This window comes from Hydra vulgaris, chromosome 07, assembly GCF_038396675.1.
Source record: "Hydra vulgaris chromosome 07, alternate assembly HydraT2T_AEP".
Lineage (NCBI taxonomy): Eukaryota > Metazoa > Cnidaria > Hydrozoa > Anthoathecata > Hydridae > Hydra > Hydra vulgaris.
The window spans coordinates 2,170,001-2,194,422 of NC_088926.1; the positions used below are offsets into that span (position 1 = coordinate 2,170,001).

A 24,422-nucleotide genomic window follows, 5' to 3' on the forward strand; every position below is an offset into this window, starting at 1 on the left:
TCATCAACATTTGGTTAGTAAACCAATGATCTGCCCATCAGTAAGTGATGAATCTACAAATTTATAAAAGTGAGTTTCTTGTATGTGATAGGAGAACAAATGCCAAAAGAGATAATATTACTCTGGAATTCCATCTTGCATTATTTAATTTAGGCATCAGCTGAAACATAAATTCATTTTCTTCAAAAACAAATAAATAAATAAAATAAAAATAAAAAACTCAAGTTATATGAAATAAAAACTTCATACCCTGTTAATTCAGTAATCTTTTCCTTTCCATTCATGAAATTAGTCTTCATAAGTTCAATCAACTGTTCATAGTTGATTGAACTTATGAAGACTCAGCTGTTTATAGTATTTCAATGATTACTATCCTTGTTCTACATTTATCTTTCATCATTTATCCTTTAGTGTTTTATTATTTGTAGGTGTTCATACTTTAACACTACTACATGAAATTCTTGGCCATCAATTCATGTCAATCAAAATATAATGCAGAATTTTGTAACTCTAGTGTTTTTTTCTATATATTATTTAATCTAACAATCCTTGTTTAATCTGTAAATACTAGATTATGAGAGTGTTTTAACACCAACCCCTTCTTCATATAACTGTTTCTGGTAAAACACAGCTGCTACTTTGCTTGTTGATAATTTTGTTGACTTTAATGCAGTTTAGGTTTTGCAATATGAACTGATGTTATTGATGTTGATACTGTTAGATTTTGGCATTAAAGTTTCTATGTTTTTTTTTCCATGGGTGAAGAGTTTGGCAACTAGCAGCCTTTTGCGTTGCCCAACACATCTTTTGAATTTTTGAAAGTTTTGAATTTGAAGCTGATATAATCTCCTATCTTTGATGCACTTTTACTATTTTCTTTTGTAATGCTAAAAACTTAATTTAATGGTTTTTTTTGTTTATTATATTCATTATAGCTGTTGAGCATTTGATTAACTTTTGACTCGATAAAAGTGGAAAAATTTAATTTTGTTTGCCATAAACTTTTTACTTCATTTAAAATTTCTTTTACAAAGTTTTTTTCCTTTCTTACTTTGAATGCTCCATAGATAGTGGATCTGCATTTTGATGCTGCAGTTCTGCATCATGCTGCAGTTTTCTAGTGATTGTTTTTCTAGTAAAATGTAATTCTTGAAAATCTTTGTATACATGTCCTTGTTTCATATGTTCTTTTCTTTTTAAAGCCTTTGTTCACATATTTTTTTAATGGTAAAAGAATCTTATAAAACTTATATTATTCAAATTATCAATTCTTCAGGAAACATTATTAGCATTATGGTCAGAAGGTTTGTTATTGTCTCTATGATGTAACACAATTATAGCCAAGGGAACAAAAACTGCAAAACTGTATCACAATAAACATATAAATGCATTCTTAAATGAAATCTCTATTTTGTGTGAATATTTTTAAAGTTATAGAAGATGACAGATGATGAGTGGTAATAAGAAAATTTAGAACATGTGATAATAAGAATTGTAATAGTTTAAAGGAGTCTTTATTTTTTACTTTTAAAAACTCTTTAAGCCTTTCCAACCAAATATACTTAAAGGGTCTGTAGCCTGTGTTCAAATCTATATGCATACAAATTATAACTTTAATACAACGCCTGTATTCTCTACAGAGGGTGGGTGAATCTTAAGTAAACTAAAATTAATTAAAAAAACTATTGTAGAGTCATTATATAACCAAATTGTTAAACACTCATGTTAAAAAAATGAATAGTCTTTGTTATAGACAAATTTTAACAAAGACATAATAACAAAGAATAAAAAATATAAAATATAACAAAATAACAAAGGCATATTTTGCATAAAAAAAGCTAAGAAGAGAGTATTTTCAATATTAAATTCAAAGAATCTAATAATCCACCTCAATGTATGTTAAATGTGTTGCAAAAGCTTTATTTAATCCCATAGATCATTCAGGTCATATTTTAAAAATCCGAAAAATTGTTTGGGTTAAATATCCGGAATATATTTTCCCTTATTTTGCTCTTAATTTTGCTTTTTCCAATTTTTTTCTAATTTTTGTATGAGTGATGAGTGAAAAAGCTTAAAAAACAAATATATTATAAAAATATACACCTAAACTTGTATGTATGGAAAAAGTTTTGGATATCCGGAAAAACTAAAAGTTAAGAAAAATATATGGAATTCCAGAAGTATCCAGAAAAAGATAACCCCTGTAATCCAAATATTGAGATGGAGAGATGCAGATGGGATTTATGAAAACGTGGATGTAAAATGATTGCGACAAATAAAAAACGATCGCTAACATGTATGATTGCATATCCTTTTAATTTAAACATATATTTAAAAATATACATGCTTATAGTGGCACCTAATTGTTGCTATGCTTTAGGCATCTAAAAGTTCTTGGTGGCCCCGGATACAGGTGGTTTAATTTTTTCCTAAATTTCAAAAAAGTAGGAACCTTATACATCATAAAAATAATACATCATAACCTTATACATCATAAACATATAATAATTACATTGGTATCAAAGATTTCAAACTATATATTGTAACCCGATATATCATAAAAAACATAAACCATACAATCTAACCTCTATTTTGTTTTTGTTTCTTTTTAATTTTATTTTACTTTTAATTACCTTTACATGCTTTCCTTTTTTTCCCTTTTTAGCCTGTTGATCTATAACCTGTAAAATAATTATTCATGAAATTTATTAATATACTTTTACTAAAAAACTTTTAATTGACAAGTTTGAGATCTCAATATGCTCTTGCATTCAATGTGTTGCAAGAAACATTTTTAGTATTTTTAGTGTTAACTTTAATGTCTTATGTGCAAATAAGAATGAATTTACAAATCTATTTCAAAAAACAAGAAAAACATCAAACAAGTTTTAAGTTCATAAGCTCTTCTCGCATCAATTCATCAATTTGTAACCTGATCTCATTTTCAACTTCAACACTAGAAAAAAATTATTCATAAAATTATTATATACGCACATATATATACACACATATATATACATATATACACATATATGTATATATATATATATATATATATATATATATATATATATATATATATATATATATATATATGTTTAACAAAATATTTTAAAAAATATGTTTAAATGTTCCGGTTAAAAAAAGAAAAAATTTTAAAGATAAATTAAGTAAAATATATTTTTTATTTAATTTTTAAAAAATATTTTATTTTTTTCTATAATTTTTTTAGAAAAAAAAAAAAAAAAAAAAAAAGCAACATATAATGTATATATATATATATATATATATATATATATATATATATATATATATATATATATATATATATATATATATATATATATATATATATATATATATATAACCCTAGGAATTAGAAAAATTAAGGTCAGCAATAATTTACTGACCTCAATCTTTTAGAGGTTGGAATCAGGTCGGCAAAAAAAATTTTATACAAATTTGACCTCAAACACTTTAAGGTGACTGTTATATATATTATTATATAATATATATGTATATATATATATATATATATATATATATATATATATATATATATATATACATATATCTAATAGATATATATATATACATATATATAATAGATATATATATATACATATATCTAATATATATATATAAATATAAATATATATATATATATATATATATATATATATATATATATATATATATATATATATATATATATATATATATATATATATATATGTATATATATATATATATATATATATATATATATATATATATATATATATATATACAAGTATTAGAGTGTTTCAAATTAAAAGTTTTGATTTTTTTTTTTTATATTTATGTTTGTAAGACTTACTTAATCTAAATAAAATGGGCTCTATTCTCAGAAAAAATTTAAAATTTATAAAATTTTCCCAGAATAATTCCTGAAGCTGATTTTAAGTGAGAAATCAATATTGTACTGTATCAAAAATTAATGATAAAATTATGTAATTTTATGAGCTTTAAGAATATTTTAAGAAAATTTTGCATTTTTATGAGCTTTCCTAAATATTTATAGATTTTAGGGTTTATTGAAAAATAAAATATTAAAATCAGCTTCAGGAATTATTCTGGGAAATATATAAGAGAGAGAGCCTGGACAGGGGAAGAAGATATATTTTTTGTAATCAATAGTGAAAATCATATGGTTTTTCTCAAACTAAAAAAATATAAAAATTGATTAAATTATAAAAAATTTTAAATCAATAGTAAAGTTTCTTTTAAATTAAAATACAGCACTCCCAGTAAATTTATGATCCTTTTTATTCTCTCTTGAAGAAGCGAGAAAATCATAAGAAACTAGACTTTATTTGTATATTTTTTTTTTTTTTTTTTTTTTGCAGCTTTTACATTTCTTCTATTTTATTCTTCCGTTTTCTGTTTGTTTTTTTTATAACTATTTGTAAAATAAAAGGTGTCCTGCCTTTTTTCTCTCAGAATATGCTCTATTTATTAGGTCTTGAACTAACTTAACAGCCCTCTCAGAGTAGTTATTAACAACATCAAGTCCCTTAACTGTTGCTCTAAATTCTAGATAAAAATCGTTGAATTGTGGAGTTTTCATCCATCGAGTTTCTGCTTTTCATGCCTAAGCATGTCAAAAACTAGCCACGACATTTCTGTTAATAATGGAGTCAAACTAGGAGGCTCATCTTTAGTGAAGTTGAGGCTTATATAATATAGCTTGGTCCATTACCTGGCACTCCAAAGGAAAACTGTCACATCGACATTTTTGCAAATTATACAGTTTTTTGGCCACATCACCACATTTCCTACATTCTTTATCTGCTAGGGCAAAATATACTAAAGTGGGATCTAGATACCAAGTATTTCTGAGAATAGAGCTTGCAACAGCTTGAGAGCCAAGTAGATTCCATTCTTCAAATCTTTTCATTTGCCAGTAAGCTTTCATATCCTTATAAATAATATTGATTAACATTTTGAATTACTTTAATTTATAATGAGCTTTCTAACTTATTAAAAAAAATACTAAAAGACTGATACCTGTGTTAGTGCCAAAGAACTTAACTCTGCTTTTAGAAACCACTATGTATAGAAAAGACAAATGAATAAAGCCATACCAGTTATTTCTTCTTTATGTTTGTCAGTCAGATTTTGGATTTCATTCATTAAAAGATACAACTTTAAGTTGTACAAACCTTCTCCATAAAACATAAAGTAAGTCCAGCTTATGGTAATCTTTTCTTATATTTTTGTCCTAAATGGTTTTGGATATATAAGAAATTTGTAAGTTACTTTTTAAAAATTAGAATAGAAATAAAATAAATAAAAATAAAAATATTTGGCCTTTTTGGAGATCTTTAAACTGATCACATTATGGCAAAACTGAACAGTAACTAGTTCTTGATTATCCATGTTCCAGGTGGTATTATTATTCTTTTCAGCTCCTTAGTTTCAGTATTTATACTATTCCAGTTTTGTTTTAGAACTTCAAATAGTTTGTTTTCTGGACTAGAAGTTTCACTGCTTGGGTAAATCTTCCAGAAATGGGCTATGTGTCACTCAATTACATGATGTCTGCATGCAATCAATAACAATAGACGTTGAACTTGTTTAATCTCATGCAAGTACCTTGCCATCTTCCTGTATTTGCTGAAGTTGTGTCAAAACAGAGACATTTGACCTTATCTTTTAATTTAAAAAAACTCCATCAACTCTTCAATAGCTTGCTTTTGATTAACCTCTGAACTAGAACCTATCAGAGGAATGCCAAGTATTTCTGTTTTTGCATCAACCCTTACCAACACTGTAATTCTATCTTTTTTAAATTGCAGAATTTTAAACATTAGGATGCTCATTAAAATCAAAGTCAACATCTTTTTCCTCGCCTAATTCATTTTTATATAATTTTGCTGATGGATTTCTATTTAACATTGATGTGCTTCTTTTACTTCTTACTGAAGAATACTCCTTTATCTCTACCTCATATCCTTTATCTCTACCTCATATTCTTTATCTCTACCTCATATCCTTTATCTCTACCTCCAAGACATCCTTTTCTTACACTAAGCTGATCTTTTAAGAAAGCAATATCTTCCTCTTTGTCTTTCACTTTTCTCATTTTATCTTTTAATATTTCTTCAAACATAACATGAGGATGTTCAACAATCCAAAATACTTCATTCATTTGCTCTTCAAACAGATGTCTTTTTTTATTTCAGCAGGATTTGTTCTGTATCTTTGATCTTTTAACTTCATCCACTCCTTCAACAATTTCTTAATTTTAATCCTGTAAAAATATTATTTAACAGCATAACTATGGAATAAACATGGATTATAATAATTTAGAACTTATTGAAAATAATATTTAAGCTTTTGTATTGTAAGCACTCTAAATCCATCAAGTATCCAAGGAACCATTAGTTTGGACAGTATGCAGCAGTCGGACTGATCAACTGGACAATTAGGTATAAAAGAAGAACTTTTATTAGGACAACCAACTAAGACCTTCACTTTTTCATCACACTTTGATTTTCGAAGAAAGAGATAATATTGAATTATTTCTTTAGCAGTTGCAAATTTTTTTGCTGGAAGTTTTTCAATTAACTTTTTAACTATTAATATTTTTTATCCAATCTAATACTTCTAACTTTTTTTTCAGTAGCATTTTATTAATTTTTTAAGTATATAATATAAAAAAAAACTAATATAAAATATAATTCAAGAAAACATATTTAATGAAAAAATTTAAAACTTTATTTAAAAAAATATTTAAAAAATGTACAGTGTAAAAATATTTTTATTTGATAAATATTTATAAATTTTAGGGTTTTTTGAAACAATTTTTAAGAATTTTTAATTTTTTTTACAATTGTCTGTGATATAAAATAAGTAAATAGTAAATGCAGATTAAATAAGTCTTAACAAACATAAATAATAGCAATAGCAATCATCAGATGTAACAACAACAAAAAAGTAATGACAAAAATTATATACAAAAAATGATATGGAGTGTCCGTCTTGATGACATAAAAGTTTTTTATTAGAAATTTATTTTCATGGCGGCATAAAAACTCCACTGAACTTTCAAAATTTGTGTGGGAATGCAAAAATAAAGCTTTATAACCTATATTAAAATGGACTGTATTAAAAACCTAGTGGTAAATTTTTGCAACTTATGCTTGACAGAAAAATACCACATTATTACATCACCATTAAATTATATATTAATAATTATTTAGTTTTCACTATATTATTTGCTTTACTATTATATAACACGCTGCATTGAGCACTCTTACTGGAAATATTAAGACAATTCCTATATTCCTATATATATATATATATATATATTTAAATAATTGTTTTTTTCTTTTTTCTTTTAATTACTCAGAATTACTTTCAATTTATTTATTTAGAATTTTAAAAAACCTTCATATTTATTTTAGCTATTTTGTTTACAATTAAAATTTGTTTGTTTTTCCATTTTTTAATTTGTTTTTTTGTTTGTTTGTTTTTTAAAATAATTTTATGCATATTTTAAATTAAAGATTCTACTTTTTGTATTTTAATTTAATTTATGCAGAATTTAAATAAAGCATTTGTTTTTCTGTTTTCATTTGCCTAATTTAGAGTGTTTTAAATTTTTCAAATCAAATTCACTTCTATTAAGGCTGCAAGCAACCACTATTAAGTTGGGAATTACTAGAAAACAAAGAATAGAGTTAGAAGAGCTAGGAAGCGATTGACAGAAGACTTGATAAGTTGCAGGTTGTATGAGTAAGGAAACTATAAAGATAGGAGAGAGTTCCAAAGGGTTGATATGCAAGAGAAAACACTAGACAAATAAAAGTTTTTTAAGCATGAAGGAACAGATACAGTAAAAGGATGCATCTTTAAATACCAACACATCATTAATAGATGGACGTATGTATATGATGTGTCACTTAACTAAGAAAAAGTGGGAAACAATATTTCCACTTGCTATTTATTCTGCAAAGTATCAAGGATGATTATGTAGTATTTGTAAAGAATATATGGATATCAGGGAAGTGCAGAGAACAAAAGATGAAAACTTTCTAAGCATCCGCAAACAATTTTTACAAGTTCCTTTTTTCTGAAAATATCGTTTAAATTAATGTAACAAAACTAGGGTAATTTCTTACCTAAACACTCTATAGTAGATATATATATATATATATATATATATATATATATATATATATATATATATATATATATATATATATATATATATATATATATATTTATATATATACTACTGTGATCAAAAAGTAAGGTGAATTTTTTTATAAAATGAAAAATCTTTATTTATTCTTCCAAATCTGTATCGTCCCCCTCAAAATAATCCCCCCCGGCCCCAATGCACTTTTGCGCCAATGTTTTCGAAGCATGCCGAAAAGTCCTCGGTAGGGATAGCCTTCAATGCGCGTGCCGATTCACGTTGGATCTCTTCAATGGACTCAAAACGATTTCCCCGGAGTGGTCTCTTGAGCTTTGGGAACAGCCAGAAGTCACACGGTGCTAAGTCGGGGGAATACGGTGGTTGTGGAGCAACATGGGTAGAGTTTTTGGCGAAAAACTCACGAAGAACCAGTGCTGTGTGCGAAGGCGCATTATCGTGGTGCAAAATCCAAGAGTTATTGGCCCATAATTCCGGTCTCTTTTTGCGAATAGCTTCACGCAAACGTCGCATAACGCTTAAATAATATTCCTAGTTGACAGTTTGGCCAGTTGGAAGAAATTTGTAGTGCATGACACCACAATAATCAAAGAAAACAGTCAACATGATCTTGATTTTTGAGCGACTTTGACGTGGTTGCTTCGGTCTCGGCTCGCCTTTTTCACGGTATTCACTCGATTGGTCGGTTGTTTCAGGGTCGTATGCGTAGACCCAAGTCTCATCGCCAGTAATAATTTGTTTGTAGACATCTTGATAGTCAGAAAGCATTGCTTCACACGTTTTATCGCGACGTTCTTTTTCAAAGAAATTGAGAAATTTCGGCACCAAATGTGATTTGAGTCTTCTGAGGCCCAAATGATCCTTCAAAATCGCTTGCACCAACCCAAATGATATTCCAACCATGTCAACAAGGTCTCGAATGGTTAACAGACGATTTGCAAGCACCAATTCTTTGATTTTGTTGATGTGGCGATCATCAATCGAAGTCGATGGTCGGCCGGAGCGTTCCAAGTCATCAACACGTTCTCGGCCTTCTTTGAAGTCTTTGTACCACTTGTAAACATTTTTTTGAGACATAGTCTCTTCACTGAAGGCCTTTTGCAAAATTCGATATGTTTCAGCAGCAGAAATATCATTCCGCAAACAAAATTTAATAGCACTTCTTTGCTCAACAAAATTAGACATCATGAAAATTGCCGAATGCACTTTTGGTACTTCAGAAACAAGCGTAAACAAAAAAAAATAATTATGAGTTTGACATGTAATTTGGCGCAAATGTTAATGACATTCCTACCAACTTAAAAATAAAAAGATCGGACGATTCGAATAAGGCCGGAAGTTTAAATTAAAAATTCACCTTACTTTTTGATCACAGTAGTATATATTGAATAATATAAATATAAATATATATATATATATATATATATATATATATATATATATATATATATATACATATTTATATTAAACAATATATATATATATATTTTTTTTTGTTTTTGTGCAAACTATCTATTAATTCATTAAATAAATTGCCTATTAAATAAAAAATTTGATTAAAATTACTCTTTTAACAAGCATATACTTGTAAAGTTAATGTAATCTCAATGACCTGTTGGATCTTGGGAAAAAGGAGCTGAAACTTCAGATAATAGAGGGCTTTTCCTACGAACCTAGCATGGGATATAGCTATATATATATATATATATATATATATATATATATATGTAAATTATGTTAGTGTATTTTACAAATAGAGTGCGCAATGTTCTTAAAGAACAGAGCAATAATAAATTAGTAAAAAACACTTATCTAACTTTTATCTTCGACTTGAAGTTTCACCATTGCTGGATCATCAGGAAGAGTCTCTTCCTGATGATGATCTTCAAATCTGTAGTTTTAAAACATATTCCACAAATCCACTCACCAATATCATAAGAATCCAACAACTTCGAATTATAAGTACTCTTCCTGATGATCCAGCAATGGTGAAACTTCAAGTCGAAGATAAAAGTTAGATAAGTGTTTTTTACTAATTTATATATATATATATATATATATATATATATATATATATATATATATATATATATATATATATATATATATCCCATGTGTGGATATATATATATATCCCATGTGTGGACTTCTCCAAAATGGTGTCTGCATGCCAATATAAGCAATGTTCTGTCATAAAAGTGAGCTAACCTTGTTAGGCATCTAGTATTAAAATATGTAGTTTTAAAACATATTCCACAAATCCACTCACCAATATCATAAGAATCCAACAACTTCGAATTATAAGTACACAATCTATCATTAGTTTCACCTGTTGAGTCTGTGTAATTCTTGATAAATTTTCCGTCAAAATGCACAATAATTGACATATCAGCCTCCTTCATTTTCTTTTTTAGGTTAGCTCTGAGCGCAGCATCCTGGTGTATAATCTTGTCTGAGATTTTTTGTCCAGAAGTTTTAGGTAATGATACTTTGTCTATATCTCCACCAGACTGCTCTACAATAGATGTAATTAAAACATTCACTTGATGAGCACTGATCCCCTTGCTAATGGCAGTTCAGGCAGTTTTAGACAAAATATCCTTAGGTATAATTAAAATTTATTCTGAAGTCTTTTCCTGGGGTATTTCAAAACTATTGTCATCAAAACTAGGTTAACAGTCTGTTGTATCTGATGCAAAGTCAATGTTAACAGTGTCAGATTTAACCTTAACACAAACAGTTGTTTCTCCTGCTTCTTTTTTCAGACTTCTCTTCAGGAAATCCATATCCAAACTTGCTTGAAACAAACCTTGATAAAAACAACTGTTGTTTTAAAACTCTTAATATGTAAATTTGTTAAAATATCAATCTTTCTCCAACTATATGATAAATGGATCAGATGTTATCCAGTATTTTTTGAAAATGGGGGTGTTTTAAAGTTAGTTTTGCACTGAAATTTTTATTCAAATTCTATATCCATTTGACAACAAAATGACAGGATTGATACACATAAAGCAATATAAAACAAACCTAAAAGTTTTGTTTTGAAGAGGGCAAGACATCAAATCTTTAAGTGGTTTCCTGGGATGCAGATCATAGAGGTGAAGATAGTGTTGGATGACGTGCTTCCTCAAAGGAAGCTGGATCCTCTCCATCCTTTCCAGGGTGTTTCCAAGCGGAAATCTTTGTCTTTTGCAGTATTTTTTAATCTTTTAACCTGTGTTTTTGGCTGAGAACTAGGAAACCTCTCCCTTTTTCTAGTTCTCATTACTATACAACACTTTAAAAATAATTATCAAAAAAAATTACACAATTTTACATAAATAAAATATACTTGCTTTTGTGGGGAATTTATTCTCTGTTGCCTGTGACACTAATGAAAATCACTTTTTGTTTGGTATGTTATAATTTAACTGACTGTGAATCATAAACTACTAAAAAACCAAAATAAACTAAAATTTTTAAAATTTCACACACACAATTCCCAAGTGGCTTAGATTCTGTGATTATGAACACGTTCATAAGTCATGACTTCAATAATTGTTCTTTATCTGTTGGGAGGTCATAATTATAAGCTCGTATGTAAACCGTTGTTGCAATTCGAGCCAATAATTACTCTTTTGCAATTATTAAATAGGCACACATATTTATATATGCATACAAATAAAATATAAATATATTTTAAAGACCCACAATTATATATAAATACATGTTTTATAAACAAACACATTTGTTTACCGTTTTTGTTCTTTAATAATTTCTACATCATGTTTTTGCTGAAAGTTTAAGGTCTCATCTCTTTGTTCCCACATATCTAGATATAAAAAAATATAAAATATATGAGTACACACAAAAAAATTTTTTTTTACATGTTTCTTGAAAAGATTAAACCTTTGTATTCTTTTTCCTCTGCTTTGAGAATCGTAACAAACTTAGAAGGTTCGAACAAAACTTCTTCAAATTGTTCCTTTAAAATAAATAAAAAAATTTTAATTCTTGACAAAAATATACAACTTATTTTACATTTGCAACAGTGAACTAGAAAATCTTAGGTACCAACACCTATGCCTATGAAATAAAAAAAATGCTAGTTTGTGACAGCTATATTTTTAAATTTTCTATTTTTGTTTTTAATATTGTGAAAACAACCGCAACTGACAAACAGCAAATTTCCAACAAAAGCACTGAGTTAGTCAAAACTTTTTTAGTTACTATAAAAGTCCATTTACCATAAAAAGAAAAAAAAATACAAGAAACTTAAAGCTTTTGAAAAAATCAGGCTTTAAAAATCTGTTGAATGTATGTTTTTTATATTTTTAATCTTTAAGCGAAGCTCACAACTACCAAGATTGATTTTGGGTTTTTCAGGTGAAGATATCTCAAAAATTTGTAAAATAAAATTTGAAACACCTTCTGACATAAAATGTTACAGTATAGTAAAAAATAAGCAAAATAGAAAAAAAAGTCACTGAAATAGAGACAAAATGAGGTTTTTGAGTGTGTTTTGTTTTAATGTCTACATATTCCTGTGAAAATGTAAAGAAAAATAATGTCATGAAATAAACTCAAGCTAATAGATTACTAAACAAATAGAATAATAGACTCACACAAAAACAAATTTTGCCCAGTAAAAACACCCCTGTTATAAACTACAACTGTATTAATAATACTAAATGAACATTTTCGGTGAGTTTTAAATATAATAATTCAAACATAAAAGTGTTTTTACGATACGTAAAACTATTTGATGAACAAAAAAGATTAGTTGCAATTAAAAAAAACACACTTTTCTTTGGCAAGTGCTTTGTCAGGTGCTCACCGAAATTTTTGCAGGCCTATGGGCAAGCCCGAAATGGCTTGAGAGCATTAGCGCTTGCTAATCGGAGAAGACTGATATATATATATATATATCATATATATATATATCAGTATGACTGATATATATATATATATATATATATATATATATATATATATATATACACATATAACTACACCATTTGTGGTAAAAATGGCTTTTGACACCTCTTTGTGTTTAAAGAAGACATATATATGTATATACATATATATGTATATAAATATATATATATATATATATATGCATATATATACATATATATATATATATACATATATGTATATATATATATATACATATATATATATATATATATATATATGTATGTATATATATATATATATGTATATATATATATATATATATATATATATCTATATATGTATATATATATATATATATATATATATATATATGTATATATATATATATATATATATATATATGGCTAAAAGATAGTAGATGTAGCAGCACTCCCTTGCGGGTCAGGCTATTTGTCAGTCGATGTAGCAGCACTCCCTTGCGAGTCAGGCTATAAGATAGTCAACACTACGCGCATGATTTACAGTAAAAAAAAATAAAAATAAAAACATTTTATTAAAAAAATTAAAAATAAAAACATTTTATTAAAAAAATTAAAAATAAAAACATTGTTTATATTGTTAAAAACATACAGTATGTTTTTAAAACATTCTGGTCAATTAAATTTGCGTTTTTGTGGTTTTTTTAAAAAACGATTTATTTTCAATTAAATTAATGGTTTTTACTTTCGTCCAACACGCAAATGTTGGACGAAAGTCAAAAGTAATTAAAAGTGACATATGTGTTGGCGTAAGAATCGCTTTTTTCTTTCCGCTCTTTCCAAAGACAACAAACTATAGATCTATATATATATATATATATATATATATATATGTATATATGTATACATATATATATATATATATATATATATATACATATATATATATATATATATATATATATATATATATATATATATATATATATATATATATATATATATATATAGGCTTGGACTGAACAACTGCCTGCTAATTATATAAATTTTGGTGGCCATCTTGATCGGATCCAAAGTAGTATTATATTAATGTAAACAAATCAAATTAGTTAACAATGTTAAACTATTTATTTTACCATTACGTAGCTTTTCAAATTATTGTTATTTGTATATTGTTTACTGACAGAAAAATCACAGGTTGGTATTATTGATAATATTTTGTTGTTATAAATTATGTTACTATTTATGTTTGTTGTACTATGTGTAACAAACATTAATAATTTATTTTCTTATGACTTTATGGTTCAACCCGAATTTATTTGTCTAATAATTTTGAAAATCTTTAGTATTCGAAACTCAAATACTATTTATCATCATTTGGTAAATAATTAATGTTTAACAATACTTCATGATTTAGCTTAGATAACCTTTTGAATTTTCAAATTATTTTAGTTTATTTCCGGCATACATACTCTACCCCACAGAAAAATGAATAAACGAAAAAAAGGTGCTGACAAAGAACAAATAAGAAAGAAAATACGTTTAGAGAATGATGCCCAGAAATATAAAAAGTTAACGAACATGTTTGCAATATCTTTTAGTAGTAACTCAATTGTTAACACCAATATGGATGATGTAGCAACAACAGAAATAATTACTGATCTCCATCCAATTTGCAATGTGTCTGATGCAGTATTACTATTATCATTTGATGAGGCAGAGGCACATAATTCTCAAATTGAAACAGCGGATAGGTTTGATAACAATGCTGTCAATGCGACCTCTTACCCTAACTCTGACATTCACTATAAATTGAACAGTAATCAACACGAGCCAAGTGAAGAAACTCAAGAGGTCAGCAGATTTATTGAAATCATTTTTTAAACTTCATCTAAATCAAAACAATTTTGATCTAAACGTTAAAATTAATTGTATTGTTTATTTTTCTTGGCATTTAGCAAAGCCTCAGATCAGTCAACGTTCATTACTGGATATAACATTACAAATTCAAGCATATTTATCAAAGAATATCAGAACATGAAAGCAGTGCACTTCATGCAGCCTGCACAGAGTCATATGTTTTAAAAATCAATGCCAAAGATATTATAAGCATTTATATGCGCTGACATGGTGAAGAGATTAAAAAGAATTGTTTAATTTTAGAAAAAATCATAGAAACTTTAAGAATTATTGGTAAGTGTGGACTTACAGAGCTACACAGGTGCAGATAAGTCTGAGTACACATTGCTTAATGACAGTGCAGATCATGGGAATTTTTTGGAGATTCTTCTGCTTGTTGACAAAGCCAGTATGTTTATTGTTCAAATCGATACCACACAAGATATTAATGTACAGCATCAGTGTTCTATTGTGATTCGATATATAACAGAAGTTGTACATGAACCTGTAATATCGATAGCCGATTGCACATCAACAACTGGAAAAGTAAATGTATCGGCAATGCCACCGATGGAGCCTCCAATATGCTCAATACAATGGATTCAATACCTGTTTTAATACAGCTTCCTCATGTCATATTCATGTATGGTGTTACGCCCATGTCTTTAATTTGGTAATAGGTAAACTACTAAAAAGCAGTTAAAGTCATTACCTTATTTGGCCTTTGAACACATGTACATTTCTTTATTTTAATGAACATATGTACATTACTTTTGCAAGGATCATATTTACACTTCAATGTTTAGCACAAATTTAGCAAATTGAATTATATATCTATAATTGGTGAAACCCGTTGGTGGGAAAGACAGAGCTCTTATAAATCAGTGAAAGACAGAGTTCTTACTAAGATATTTGGAAATATTTTCATCAAAACCTCTGATCAAGAAACACAAGTTATCGATTTTTTGTACATGGACATATTACACATATTCATGGTATTTCTACATCAATCAAATTCAATAATGATGTTTGTTACAGAGAGAAAGCTCTTTTATAATCCTTTACAAGTTTTGAATTTATTTTTATGGCATAATTGTTTTTAAAAGTGTTTAAGCATGCAATGCAATCATCTGAATATTTGCCAACAACAATGAATATACTACAAGCCTATGAGATGGTTCAAAGACAGTATCAATAAATTAAGCAATTTTGATTCCATTTTTCAAGCAGCTACAAATTTCTCAGAACTTGCAAACAGTGAACTAGGAAAAAGTAATCTTCTCATTGAAGTTTGGTTTGAAAAAGAAAAGAATTAGAGCCAATCAACTACTTGAAATGTTCACAACATGGTTATGGAGCAAGTAATCAGTAGTTTAAAACACGATTTTATGAGCATGATAGTCTATATGTTAATTTAGCTTGTTTAGATCCAAAAAACTTTGCAGAAATTTTGAAAAAAATGCCTAGTGATGCATTGCAGCTCGGGATTGCTAGTTTATGGTATACTAAAAATTTAATATACAGTTTATCATATAGTATACCGAAAAGTGAATAAAAGCTTTAGCAGTTTTGCTCAAATTTTTATTCACGTAAAGTTAAGAAATTTACTCAATAATTGCTCAGCTTTACGTGAGTAAAAACTTAAGCAAAATTCTAAAGTTTTTATTTATGTGCAAAAGCAATTGCTCATTTTTATTCACCCGGCCTATATATGGCCTGAGTACAATGCAGAGTTTAATGTCTGTCCAGATGTAATTTGTTCAAGTTGTAGAAGAAACATTGCTGGAAAAGGGATCAAACACTTATCTTTCGAACTGGATAAGTAAAGTTTCCCAAGTATATGACTTTAAACTTATTTAAGTTAAATGATTAATACATATAAAGATATAGATTTTTTATAAAGTACTATTTTTGAATTAGGTTGACAGACCAAGAATTAAATGTAGTACTGAGCTTAGTGATCTTATACAATCATCTCATGTTAATACAAAAGATGTTGAATCTCTGAAAAAAAGTATGTGCAGCTGCTGCTTTACTCTCCTTGCAAGAGGTTAAAAATTAAATAATAAGTTACTTGATAAGTAAATTAAAAGTTATCAAATATTCATTTATAAACTTCAATAAAAAACCTTTAGGCGTATATTAATTTAAGAGTAAATTTTATTCTTCAGGATGTCATAACAACTGTTCTAGTCAGGCTGTTTTGAATTTAATTAATTTGGCAGAAACTCTTGATCCCCACATCATGTGAGCAAGTTGCTTCAGGCATAATAAAAAACAAGATGGAACGAGAAGGCATTGAGAGAGGCCAGTCCTTTAAAATATTTATAGGTGTGTAAGTTTTTATTTTCATTTTTAAATAATTAAAAAGAGTTTATATGTTCAGATAAAACTTAAATGCACATATAAAACACTCAGTAGATATTAGGCTTTTAACTAAGCAATTGTATAGGTTGCTAACAACCTTTTCAAATGTTTGCATTGTAAATTTAAAGTAGGGGTAGGTTAAAGATACATACAATTAATTATACTTTATCTTTAAGGTAGAAATCCGTTAACTTTAACTAATAAAACTGAAGACAATAAATCTTCTAGAAAGTTTTTTAATCAGATATCATTTCAAACAGTGATAGAATTAACTTCTATACTGGAATTGACAAAAAATAAAACAAAAAAACTGATATCAAGTCTCCGTAAGAATCTGGGATCATCTAATGTTGTGGAGAATAATGTAATTAGATGACATCATTACAAGAAGAAATTGAACCTAAATATAAAATAGAACAAGATAACTTTATTTAAATGATAAAATTGTAACAAGATATGTAGTATTTCTTGCTATTGTTGAAGATGTTTGCAAAGACAATGAAAATTTGCAGAAAATCTTGAGTAGATTAAATCTGGATAATGTTACATATCACCTTGCATTTGACTTAAAATGTGCTAACAGCATCTTTGGTTTGTCTTCTCATTTAGGTAAATATGCCTGCTTGTGGTGTGAAGGTGAATATTCCTTAGAAAGTGGTACTTCAAGAACATTAGGTTCTTTTGATCATTGGTACAACTTATTTGTTGAAAATGGAGCAAAGCAGTAAGAGATAAAAGATTTTTAAAATGGTATTAGTCCTCGACTTGTTTATTTAGATAAAAATGCTGAAGATGTAGTTAATCACTTAGTCCCTCCACTAGAGTTACATCTTCTTATAGGGATTGTGACATTACTTGGTAGACTACTCTTAGATCATTCGCCTCTTTTTAAAAATTGGCTCAAAGAACGTTATATCTTACTTCGAGGTTATCATGGGATAGGCTCTGATGGAAACAATTCCAATAAACTTCTAGAAAAAGTAGATATTTTAGAGAGAGATGTGTTAGCATCTCAAACTAATTTATTGCCTATAGTTCATTGCCTCAGAAAGTTTGGAAAGGTTAAAGAGTGCACCTTTGGATATGAATTAAGCAGCAATGCTTCTTCAGTTATTGAAGAGTTTAAAGTATCATTTTGTGACCTACAGCAGTATGCAAAGATACATTTAAATACAGAGCTGAAGGTTACCTGGAAAGTCCATATAGTTGTCTGTCATATTCTCCCATTTATGAAGTTTAATTGTTGTTCTCTGGGATGCTGAACAGACTGGAGAAGCTGTTCATAGTGCCTTCAAACCAAGTTGGTCTCAATACAAGCGAAGGATTGAACACAAAGATTATGCTAAACGATTGAAATCTGCTATTGCCACTTTTTGCTTAGATAAGATGTAAATATTGTTATATAAAGTAGTTGTGTTATTTTTGTTGCATTTGTTGTATTTTTTTTTTTTTAATTATTGCTATAATGGTGTAAAAGGAGTTTAAATCACTTCAATTTAAGATTAGTAAGAAAAAATAAGGATTGTTTTAAGAAGGATAATGAAAGATTAATTGAAAAATTTTTTTTTTTTTTGAAAAGAGGTAATATCATCATAACTTTATCACTTGGTAAATAGGGTAAAAAAAATAAGTTTTTAGGTTACTTCTAATCGACTTTAGATTTGTCCAATACAAAAAAATTACATATCTAACCAGCACTTATCATAATATGAAAAAAAATTAAAGGTGGGAAAAAGTTGGACCTGGCGGTCTTTATGGCTCACTGTGATTCTATGGGCTGCACAACCATTACAAAATATTTTTTGGATATTTTTTTTCAATAACATCCAATGCAGCTCTCATGTTTGAGGCATTATCAGTTACAATGCTTGTAACCTTATCAACACCAACTTCAATAATTACATTTTCTATGCAAGTTGGAATATTAACGCCAATCTGTGCTCCTGACCAGTTGGCTCAATAGTGTAAGCAATTGGTTTCACTGTCCTATTTTCAACATGAATTGAATAATTAATGAGATGATTTGCATTAATGTTTGAAAAACCATCAGTCACTATACTTACATATTCAGAATTGTCAACGTATTCTTTTATTGAACATTTTTCATCATTTAATGCATCCTTATAACGACGCCCACTAATGCATTTACTAGATGGAGACTTATATGCAGTCCTAAGATTTGCATGATGTTGCTTCCAAACAGAAAAATCAGCTAATGTAAAAGGTACTTCTGTATGGAAAAACACCCTTGCATATGATTTATCAATCTTTTCCAATCTTTGTTGTTGTTTATTGCCATTATTGCTATTGTTAAAAATAATATTAACAATAAAATAATTTAAAAAAATAGTAACAATGATAATTATAGTAATTATTATTATTTGATTTAGATAACATAAATCCAAAAAATAAACAAAAAACATAAAATAAAAAAAAAAGCAAAAATATTTAAAAAAGGTAAAAAGCAGCGCATACAGTGTGGTGATAGCAGCGCAAACAGTGTGGTGATAGCAGCGCAAACAGTGTGGTGATAGCAGCGCAAACAATGTGGTGGTAGCAGCGCAAACAGCCTGGTAGTAGCAGCGCAAACAGCGTGGTATAAAAATTTATTGGCATAAAACTATAATAATTTAAAAAACAAAAAATATTAAAATTATTAAATATAATTATTAAATTAGTCAGTCTGGAAATATTTCAAAAATAAAAGCATATAGGTATACCAAATGGTATACTAACATTCAGTATACCATATATACGGTTAAGTTTACTGTAAAGTTAGTATAACGTATAAGGTAACAGGCAATCCCTAATTGCAGCGCCTCAGTGGGTTGCTCAGGAAATTTGATGCTAGTGTAACAAAAGACCAGCTTCAAATGGAATTTAGATTGACAGTTAACATATTAGCCTTGTAATACTTTTTGCAAATAAACAAAAACTTTTTATTTGAAATTGAAAAAAATGGTTTGAAAAAAAATTCATTAAAATTGTTTTAATCAATTACTATATGCTATAGTAGTTTAACGTATTATAACTAAAGATATAGTATATTTTTAGTTATAATACCTAAAACCTTTCTTCTCAACTCGTTGTTAAAACAATTATCGAAGGAAGTTTTTTTTAATAGAAAAACATCTGTTTTTTCAAGAAGTACCAATTCACCATAAATACCTTTCATACCAACAAACATTATTTGTAAATACATTTTTTGCAAGATTTGCATTTATTTCTGTGGCTGTCGCTGTTTTCTACTGATGGCATTGTAAAGATAGTTTCAATTTCTACAGAGGGTTATGAATTTTTTTCAACCCCATGTTCCTGTGTACTGTAGTTTGATGAACTTTTACATAAAAAGCAAGAAATGAACTATTATTTGCATATCTTTTGAAAAAAGTTCACCCCGCCATTGCAAAATTGATTTTGACATAAGTACTACTATGAATTCAAATGTTCAGCCAAGTTATTCAAGTCGTTTTCGTTGTACAGTTGGTCTATAAACAAATGGTCTGCCCAGCCATGAGATAAATCGACACTCTCTACAGAACTGTCCTTGTTGAAGGAATTAAAATGAAGACCAGGATTGCTAGTATAGCTCCGGAATTCCACCTCGCATTGCTGATGTTGGGTAATTTCTGAAACCTGATCAATGGGAAATGTTCTTTTTCATCAAAAAACAGAACACTCGAGTGAGACGAAATAAAAATTTCATATCATCTCTCCAGCCTGGTGTTTCAAGAATTACTTCTATTCCGTTATCAAACTGTGTTTTCAGTTGTTCGAACTACTTCAACAGTTAAGATACAATTGGATATTCGATGTTCGGCGATTGTGTTTTACTTCTAAGTTCTTCATCCATCCCCAAATGGAGGATTCTATCTAATACATGGTGTTGACAACTGATAAACTGAGGTTTGTTGATGCGTTTCACTGCAAACATTTGTTGCAATATTACAACAACACCATTCTTTTTTCCAGTGTTAACACTGGTGGTATCTGCAACAATTATCTGTATTAAATTCCATAGGCAAAATTCATCAAGGATTTTAGAAATTTCTTGAGCAATAGTTTTCCCCCTGCCATCTACCAAGCCCAGGACATCCAATTTGATTTCTCTTCTTTCATTTTTAAGGACGAACACTTAATAATCGATTCCGTTGATGTGCTTGCCATCAAAGTGTAAAGACCAACTTTCCATATGCAACTTTTCAATCATTTCTTTTTTCAGCCGAATAGCCTCATTGATTGTTGACTTGTAAATAGCTGATTGACATGGAGTTGAGATGTCAATGCCTTCACGAGCCAATTGCTTGCATATGTTAGCAACTTTGTTTGTTTATAGTCTTGTGTAGGTCACCAAGTTGACTGCAATTTTGCTTTTATGATGTATTCTGCTTGGTGTAGGAGTAGTCTTCTTCTTCATTGTTTTCATATTCAGTGTCGTCAGCCTCAGATTCAGAATCACTAAAACTAGGATAGTAAGATGATGAGTTGGAAGACCTATTAGAAAATTTTTGTCTTTTAGAGGGATGGATTGTTTCTTTACTGGCCGCTTGGCCTGTAGAGTATCCCACTGTTCTTTAGTTTTCCACTTGGAGATGGTACAATCGCTTGTTCTTGGAAGATAACCAAGTTCCATCCACTTTAGTAATATCAAAATTTTCATCAAGGGGTTCGTAGCTTCCCCGCTTGACACACTTATTATAACATTTCAGTATTTTATCAAGCTTTGCTCATATAACTTGATTAGATACAGCAGGAAAATTCAGTTTATTCTTCCACAATTTGATGACTTCTTTGGAAATTTCCTCTATTCCCTCCTTTCTTCCTTTGATTTTTGGTCCAAGGAAATGGTAGTGTCCAATAATTTGCTTTTGGAGAAACATTCTGCACTTCCAGTGAATATTTTTCCAAAGGGACCATTCGTCTATATGAGAGTCTTCAAATTTTACCAGATTATTGTTCCAGACATCCTTGTTCTTTTGAATGCTATTATCACTAGGCTTGTTGCTTCTGTAATAACTATAAAATTAGATAAGCAGCTATATTTACACAGTCTAAATTGTTCTAGAATGTTCTAAATTGTTCCAGAATGTTCTAAATTGTTCTAGAATATTCTAAATTGTTATAGAATATTCTAAATTGTTCTAGAATATTCTTAATTGTTCAATATTTTCTAAATTGTTCCAGAATGTTAAAAAGCCACCTAAAATATTCTGGAATTTTCACAAAATGTTCTAAAGTTCTTAACACTTCTAATCTATACAAGGGTTAAATGATTTTCAGCAAAGCCACACGTATTAGTAGTAGCAGTAACAAGATTAAATAAATGACGATTCGCAATTTTAATTGTGGGGTGACCTTTTTTTACAACCTAGAGGAATTGAACATGTTTTCGATGTTTTCTAACAAAAGTTCATCAATTTATGACACAGGAATTTTTTTTTTTTACAAAAGTCAAAAAGTCATATACATATATATATATATATATATATATATATATATATATATATATATATATATATATATATATATATATCTGTGTGTGTATTTAAATATGAATAATGAAAGATAATAATAGAAACATGATAAAATGGGCCACCAAGACCAAATACCCCTGGCTGTTTTTTCAAGCCAGTTCAACCCTATATATATATATATATATATATATATATATATATATATATATATATATATATATATATATATATATATATATATATATATATATATATATATATATATATATATTATATATATATATATATATATATATATATACAATTTAATTAAAGTAAAAATATTCCTTATAAATAAACTTATTTATAAATAAATTTATATTTAAATACATTTATATATAAATACATATATATATAAATACATATATATATATATATATATATATATATATATATATATATATATATATATATATATATATATATATATATATATATATATATATATATATATATATACAATTTAATTAAAGTAAAAATATTTCTTACATTTACTTTTTTATCTTTTTTTTCTTTTTCAACTTCACCTTTTTTTTTCTTCTCTTTTTTTTTTTCTTTTTCTTTGGGTTTTACTTCCTATCGAAAAATTTTAAAAACACATAAAAGTTTAAAGACACATACCTCATACACCTTAATACCATATATTCAGAGTAAAATATAAAACACATTTAAAGAAAAAAAAACTTAGAAAAATAATATAATGATATTATACTTTAATTATAATAAATTATAACAATATGATATTAAAATATTATTGACGTATATTTCTAAAGTTCTGTTTACATCAAGTAACCTTTTATTTATTGCACTTTATTTTAAATTAAAAATAATAAAAACATCACCTCAACCAAATCTTTAACTTGAAATATTGCATTTGATCCACCTTCAGATTCTGATGGATACTCTGGGAATTTACCTGTAGCATCTCTAGAATTAAAATGGGTGCCATTAATTGTTTTTAGTTCTTAATAATAATTTGTATTTTTATACATATCTTCATTTTGCATATATGGTCAAGTGATTTATCGAAATATATAAAATTCAAACTATATAAATCTATGAGATTCAAACTTTATATATCTGCAAATCACTGAAAGTGCAATTTAAAAACATTGTGATGGTTGGATAATTAATTGTAAACAATCATTAAGTAAAGCTAGCACATTAGATACAGTCAAAATAATGGTTGAATAGCTACAAATATTATTATCAATTTTACAAATGTTTTAATATAATGACAGTTGCTTTTTATTTTATATTAATTATGATCGTTATTTTTGATACATTCTAATCTTTTTTTTTTGTAGTTTTAGAGTTACCCTAAAACAGATAGAAGAGTAAATAGTAAGAATAAAATTTCATAGTTGGTATTGTTAACCATGCATTGCCCCTCCCCTCATACACCCTTACCCCCCCCCCCCCCACACACACACACACACGCACAGATATTTATAACCATTATATGATAATACTAACATTACAGCGGTGGCCAAAAATTAAAGACCACTCTTTTTTTTTTCAAAATTTATTTTTAACCTTAGTATAATTTTATTATGG

The 24,422-nt window shown here is 27.6% G+C and overlaps 1 protein-coding gene across 3 annotated transcripts in view; it reads right to left on the minus strand.

Moving 5' to 3' along the window:
- LOC136082228 (dynein regulatory complex protein 11-like) overlaps nucleotides 1-24,422 on the minus strand; it is a 96,215-nt gene that overhangs the window by 26,001 nt on the left and 45,792 nt on the right. For 2 of the 3 annotated variants that reach the window (XM_065800787.1, XM_065800789.1), the window contains 6 exons: nucleotides 23,708-23,792; nucleotides 23,355-23,441; nucleotides 12,098-12,173; nucleotides 11,945-12,020; nucleotides 2,884-2,956; nucleotides 2,634-2,681 (listed from right to left, as the gene is read on the minus strand). In XM_065800787.1, coding sequence (XP_065656859.1) covers nucleotides 2,634-2,681; nucleotides 2,884-2,956; nucleotides 11,945-12,020; nucleotides 12,098-12,173; nucleotides 23,355-23,441; nucleotides 23,708-23,792 — 445 coding nt within the window. The remainder of the gene's footprint in view (nucleotides 1-2,633; nucleotides 2,682-2,883; nucleotides 2,957-11,944; nucleotides 12,021-12,097; nucleotides 12,174-23,354; nucleotides 23,442-23,707; nucleotides 23,793-24,422) is intronic. The other variant, XM_065800788.1, reaches the window with a different exon arrangement.